Source organism: Rhagoletis pomonella, unplaced genomic scaffold (genome assembly GCF_013731165.1).
Source record: "Rhagoletis pomonella isolate Grant_MI unplaced genomic scaffold, Rhpom_1.0 Rhpom_scaffold_00079, whole genome shotgun sequence".
NCBI classification, from domain to species: domain Eukaryota; kingdom Metazoa; phylum Arthropoda; class Insecta; order Diptera; family Tephritidae; genus Rhagoletis; species Rhagoletis pomonella.
In genome coordinates, this window is record NW_023458633.1 from 211124 (window position 1) to 218433 (window position 7310).

Below are 7310 nucleotides of genomic sequence, written 5' to 3' on the forward strand. Positions count from 1 at the left end.
CATCTTCATCTTCATCTTCATCTTCATCTTCATCTTCATCTTCATCTTCATCTTCATCTTCATCTTCATCTTCATCTTCATCTTCATCTTCATCTTCATCTTCATCTTCATCTTCATCTTCATCTTCATCTTCATCTTAATTTAGTTTAATTTTTTGTTAACTAAGCAGATTTTTTCTTAACTAAGACACACTGTACTCTTGTTCCAACTACTATATTTCACTTCAAACTTTATTCACCTTCTGACCTTTAATCATATTTACTCAACATTGACAACTGAATCGTTGGTTGCCGGCACGGCTGCCTGGTGGCGATTAAATTTGTACGCCCGAGGATTTGTTTGAAACCAAAAATAAATAATTTATTTGCCTAGCAGTTTTCAAGGCAATGAAAAAGTCTATGCTCTGTCACAAAAGATGACGCGAACTAAAAGGGCTTGCGCTATGGCGTCGGCATTTGCGTGGTGGCATTGCCACCAAATTCAAATGCGAGTACACCAACCTTTGCATCTGGCGTTTATGCCAACATTCATATTCAAAGAGAAAAGCAGAACAAAATAATGTAGGAAAAAATTTATGCCGAGTGGCTATTACTCCCACAACAACATTGCGGCGCTGCATTGAGTCTACTATAGAAGGAAACGACATTGAAGTATGTCGATTTGCATTTGCATAGGCTTGCGGTGAGTGTGTGTAGTCTGTATTATCCCTGCGTATACCATACACACAGACACCCATACACATTTGCAATTGCAATAACTCCCATACATACCACTATTGGCAGCCGTTGGTCAACGGTGATACTCACCTTTGTAACGTCCTTCGATATTCTCCACATAATTCACAGCATTCGGTGGTATTCCTGCGAAAATAATTGCAAAGAAGGAAAAATTTGTGGATTAGGAAAAAATCGCGGCAGGTGTGCGCTTACACAATGAATCATAAAAATTATGCAAACAAAAAGGTGAAAGAAAAAATACATGGAAAAATTAAAATGTATGCAAAAATTTACGCCAGCAATTTTCTCAACCTGAGGCAATGAGTGAATGAAGTTCATTAAAATGCATTCGCCTGCCGCTGCTTGTCGTCGTCATCTACGTCCATAGGCAGTCGGGGTAGAAAATATTTAAATTCAATTACGTCCAAGTGCAGGTGTCTACGTATTTGATTCCAGCGAAGCAGTTAAATATTTTTTTCTATAGTAAATTTTAAGCCGAAATTCAGATGGTATGAATGGTTCAGCCAGCGCAAGTTATTCAGTCTTGGGGTCGCATTCATTGCCACAAATTCGCGGATTATTTTTAAGCTGATTTGATCTTGAATACAAACGCGGTTAAGTTTTGTTTTAATTTAGCATAAAAGACGATTTGTTGAAACTTTGAATACAGGTATGTACTAAAAGCTGATTAACCCTGGAGTGCAATTTTAAATTTAAAAGTAAAAATTTCTTGCTTTAATAGAAGTGATTGTCATTGTAACTGAATTAGTATATGGGGCGTTCCGTACCAAAACGGACGGGGTTCACACTTCATGTGCTTGATTTGTTTAAAATTTTTAGGGTTTATGCATAAACATAAATAATAAATAAACATGACATTTGAGCATGATTAATACATTTTTAAAAACTTTACAGCACAAAAACAAAAAAAGTTCAAAAACACAAGTTTTAAGCGATGGCAAGACTGGCGTTAATTATTTTTAATTTTCTTTGAAAACGATTTTGCGCATTTTCTTCCATAAGAAAAAAGTTCAAAAGCCGTCAGCATAAAAAATTTTCAAAATCAACGCAATTTGGCAGTGACTTAGAACTTGCACTTAATTATAGTAAAATTTAATAGGCAACGAGACTGCATACTCGAAAAAATTCTAAAAACAAATTTAAAATTGTACCCATTTTACTCAACTTCGATGTAAAAAAATTCATAACTCAAATTATTGTAGAGCGCAACCCCTAATTATATACTTAAATATTGCGCAATACTCAGAGCTACCATTGTAATTTTTTTTTGAGATTGCATATTTTCAAAAACAATTTTTTTTAACAAAGAATTGGTATATGAAAAATTTTTGAAGAATTTTTTTTTTTTAATTTTTTTTTTCATAGAAAATTTTTTTTGTAAGTATGTGTGGCAGAATCGGAACGCGAAAGTGTCAATTGATTTGAAATAAATATAATTAGATGCCACTCCATCACTGCATTCAAATGAAATGAACTCCCTAATTTTTGAAAAAAAAAAAAAATTAAATATGCATGCAATCTTTTTTCGTCTTAAGTTTTTCTGCATCCATAGATGATAACATAATGCTGGAAACAGAGGTTCACTAGCACGGCTTGTAAAAGCCATTAAGTTCATAAAAATCAACAGTAAAAATTAAAAATTGTCGAAGTAATAAATTTTCATAAGGTACCACTTTAACTGGTTATGAATGAATTAATTGCTTCAATTAACTTACGATATAACTTTATGGTGCCATCAGTGTCGCCCAATGAATTTTTTGCCACACAACGATATGCGCCAAATTCAGCTTGCGTCAAGGGATTTATGTGCAATTTCATTGAGCTGCGATATTCGCCAATTTCTGTAACATTCGATGTATATTTGCCACCTGAAAGGAAACAAAAAATGTATAAGCGTTTAGATTAAAAGTATAGAAATTAAAACTTCCCTCAATAATGGAGTAAAAAAATATTTGAAAATATTTATAAAATTCATGAAAATGAACTGCTTGAAAAAAAAGCAAAAGCTCTGCAGTGCTATACAAACTTGCTGGCTTATGCAAGCTTTATTAGATCTACAGCAATTAGAAGCTGTGAATTAGCATTTAACTACGATAGGGTCTCATGTAAGGTGTAAGCGAATGTCAAGTGGATATTTACATAAATACGCATATGTATGTGTGCCGTCGTACATATGTCTGTCTGCATACATTTGCTTGTAAGAACATTAGCACCAATTAAAAGTCGCTACAAAAATGCAAATTAAATTATTAGCATTTAAGCAGAGCTTGTTTTTCCTAGTCTTTACTTCTCACACTTTTTCGCATTTCGCTACAGTTTACACATACACTTGCTCTTTGTTGTGATGATTTTGTTGGCTACCTACGCTCACTGTCCAGTATGTGTCACTGTGTTTGTATGAAGGCATTCGGGTTTTTCGCCCTGCAACCTCCAAAGTAACCACAGAAACCTTGGGCAAAAGCATAGTTAGCACTGTACTTATGCGAAAACACAGACGGATTAGATTCATATATGCATGCAAATCGTAAATTTACAGATACATACATATGTACATACATACACAGATTGGCCTTTGCTGTAGCCACTAAAGTGCAGCCAGTGGAAGAGAGTTGCTGCAAATTCCCAAAACTGTAGCAGTACGGCTACTTTGTTTTATTTTTGTTTACTTTTTTTTTTTTGGTTATTGCGAGCTTATTTGTGTGTGTTTTTGGTTGAAAAAAGTTTTCAGTTAAATCAGTTAATTAAAAAGTTATGTTTGATTCTCATACAACGAAGTGAAGTGGAAAAAGTGTGGTGTCTATGTTAGGCGAATTTTCGTGGTGACGCTTCAATTAGAAGAGCGTTTTAAAAAGAAAATATCGAAATTTGTATTTTGTTTCAAATTTTAATAGTGTAATGTTTGAATAATAATAAATAAAAAACCGGACAGCGAAGTTGTGACTATTTCGGTTATTCCGCTTCATACTCGTTCAGGGAGATGCGACGGAGTGGTATTGATTTCTTCGAGTGTATATTTGAACTGTGCCAGCAAGGTCTAGAACCACCACCTTTAGAGCCTAGTAATAATCTCCCCTGACCTGCGGTACGCTTTAAGTCAGTAAGTTCTTGAGGTTCTTAAGTACTGGCAAGCCTTCGTTCAGCTGATATCAGGCCCATTTGCCCAAGCGAAATTTTTCTTCAAGGTGAAGCGAAAATATACTAGTAGTTATATAGCTTAATCTGCCTGTTTTGTTGAACTCGGCCAAAATCGCTCAGACGGTTACAGCGCCAAATGAGAAGAAGAATATGCAAGAGAAATAATTTTCCAAAATATTCCCAAAAGGATTACATTCGGATCTTTTGTTTGGTCCATTCATGTGGAAGATTCTGACGAGTACCATATTTGATGTTCAGAGTAGCAAAAAGAAGGAATAAAATAATGTAGAACAATTTTAAGACAAATTTTTAATTAGCATGTGCACTAAAATAAATAAAATAAGTCAAAGCTTTTGTTAGGGTTAATAAAACATAAATGGGGAATGGAAATACTGAAATTAACATATTTAGGTACACCTCTCTAATGGAAATTAACACACTTACCATTAAGCTGTTATTAACCTTAACAAAGGTTTAACTTATTTAATTTTTTTTTTTATTTTAGTGCATATGCTAAAACACATTTTCTTACTTTATAGTCCAAGATCCGAAAAGGGCACGACCTTCACCCAGCTTTTTAATAGATGAAATCTATTTGGTATGACCTTTAACGTATTACTAAATATTTTACGAGTGGTTTGGCTGAAAATATCCTGGCCAGGATATTTTAATTAAATATTCAAAAATTATTATTATTTTTTTTTTAATTTTGCACTCATTTGTTTAATGAGCAAATTATATACTAATCGAAAGTGTTAAGCCAATCCACTCGCGAAATATTTACTAATACGTTAAATGTCATACAAAATAGATTTCATCCACTAAACAGATGGGTGAAGATCGTGGCTAAGGTGATTAACTCGACTTTTCCAAACCGGTTTTACCGGTTTTTCGGTTCACTGTTGTTTTTTTTGAAATACTGATTTTTCGAATTTCGAATAAAGCGGATTTTTTTTTTTAATGAGCAAACCGATTTTTTCATTTCATACAAAGCTTAAACTTTCAGTAAAAGTTTTCAGTTTTTTCGAAGTTTTCAAGGCTTTTTTCATTTTAAGGAAAACTCATAAATAATTTTAAAATTATGTCCTAGGTTATTTGGTGATAAACATATCATATTTAATTGCATTAAATGATTTTTTGGCGCCGAAACTTTTTCTACGTGTTTGGCCGATCTTTTCCTCCAACTCGGGTTCTGGTTCTTGATATTGTGACACAAATTGAAAACCAAAGAAGTTTTTTTTTTATGACATATGTACACTCGTAGGTTTGCCATTGCCTGCCGAGGGGCGAACGCCATTTAAAAAAATTTATTCGATTTTGCTGGGACTAGAAATGGAGCTGAGTGGCGATAGGCAGATCTAAGCATTTGGCTACGGCGGCAAGAGCTTTTGATCTAAAAAAACTTTGAACTTATTTTGCTTTTCTCTTTTTTCTAAATAAAAGCTACCTTTTTTTAACATTTTCACTGTACGAAAACTAAGTAAATATTCTTAATTTCACAATCGGGAACCGTTTGTTTTTTCAAATTGCAATTTTTCGAATAACTCGAAAACTAGTTTTGGAAAAAGGCGAATAATCGAAAACCCTAGTCGTGTCCTATTCGGATCTTCTATTATTATTTTATTTTGAACTTTTTAGTTAGAGTTTTCCTCAGATGGAAGTTTTCAATCGATTTCAATTCAGGTACATAAGTAGCAGATATGTATTTTGAACATGAACTAAATCAGACCATAGCGCGCCAACTACCGGACAATTTTTTCTTGGAATTATTTCTATTTATGTAAGTAATGTACATTTCAAAGATGAATGAAATCAGATCGTAATTGCGGGGTATTCAAATATGTGAACTCCAGCGCCACCTAGCGGATTAATTCGCTTCAGTTATTTTACATTGCATTGCCTTGATAACCAAATGTGTGTGCCAAATTTCAGCCCGAAGGCTGCAGTGGAAGTGGATGAAATATTAATGGAATATTGCGGTTCCAGGGCATATGCATATACAACTTAAGTTAAATAAAAGTTTGTAAAAAGGTTTTCCTGACTGACCGCTTATAGAGTAATATTTCAAGTGATTCAAATTCCAGAGATATATATGGATGTAGTTATCTGTGATCTGATATCCTTATACTTACATACATACTTCTTCTATAGCAGTTTAGTATCCAATCAGCTGCTTTCTTAATGATTACTACCGCCGAGTGAAACTTTCTACAGCTCTTTCGAGTCTTTTATCAGGCTACCTCTGTCTTTGATAAATTTCACTGGTGTGTATACTTAAATATAGCATTTGTGAGATAATACATATAAACATTTAGGGCTGGTTTCTCCAACTCAACTTAACTTAGTTTAGCCATGTCTTGGACCTATAATTTTCACCATCTAGGCTGAGCCAAGAGTTAGCCTACGTTTTAATCAGCTTATTCTTGACTAAGTCCTAAAAATGGCTAAAATAAGTTAAGTTGTGTTGGAGAAAGCCGTAGCCCGTAGTCTTTGTTGTTGTCAGGAACGAAGTCGGAGCTTCCAAGTTTATTCGCATGTACGACAAAGACAAAGTCTTTTCGAGACATTTTTACGAGGACCTCACAGAACATTAAGGGCTTGGCTCCTCAAAGCAAATGTTTTATTTTAGGAAGCGTAAGGAAATACATATATTTGTATGCCTGTATAAAAGTAAATATTTTTATGAAAGTGAAACCAACAATATTGGTCATGGAAGAAAATGTGCCATACTATATTCGCAGGAAAGAATAACATTATATCCACAGCATCCATAAAAATTACTTCCTCCTCCACGTGGCAAAATATGTACATATCCACTTGCTATCAGCAACAATGCTATGTATACATATGTACTTAATTAGAAAGTTCATCTGCGGCTTTCATGCATATGAAATGAATCTGTATTGCTTACTACTCGTAGTAGTTATGAATGCACACATGCACATCACTGCAGGTTTTCGTTGCATTGTTTATTTTACGAGTAAATTTTACGGAATGTGACAACCTTCCGAGGTGTGGTTAGGTTTATGTATTTTGGTTGCGGTGGTGATTGCAATGATGTAGCTATTTTTGTAAATACTGTGGCGAATACTGCGGCAACACAAAGCGAACAACGAGAAATAGGCAGAATGTTCGAGGAATGACGTAGAATGTTCCACAAAGAGAAACGTCAAGTTGGATGAACACTGCGAACAGCGAGAGAAAGAGAATGAGCGATAAACTTCAGAACGTTCTAGAGTTGCCATAAGTGTGAGCGCAGGTATATAAGAGCCACGACACAGCGGAGTTGAGAGAGTTACAAGTCAGCAAGCTACAAGTAAAGTGAGCGGAGAATTGAGTTGCGAATAAGCAAGCTACAAGTTTAATTGTGTTAACAAGTAGTAAAGCGTTGTTATTGCTTTAACAAGTATTGTAAAGTGTTTTTACTGTATTAGCAAG

The 7310-nt window shown here is 34.3% G+C and overlaps 1 protein-coding gene across 1 annotated transcript in view; it reads right to left on the reverse strand.

Annotated features, from left to right (window-relative positions):
• Nucleotides 1–7310, reverse strand: part of LOC118749898 (limbic system-associated membrane protein-like) — a gene marked incomplete at its 5' end in the record, with an annotated part of 16623 nt that overhangs the window by 5131 nt on the left and 4182 nt on the right. The window contains 2 exon segments of the mRNA XM_036484667.1: nt 807–860; nt 2453–2605. Coding sequence (XP_036340560.1) covers nt 807–860; nt 2453–2605 — 207 coding nt within the window.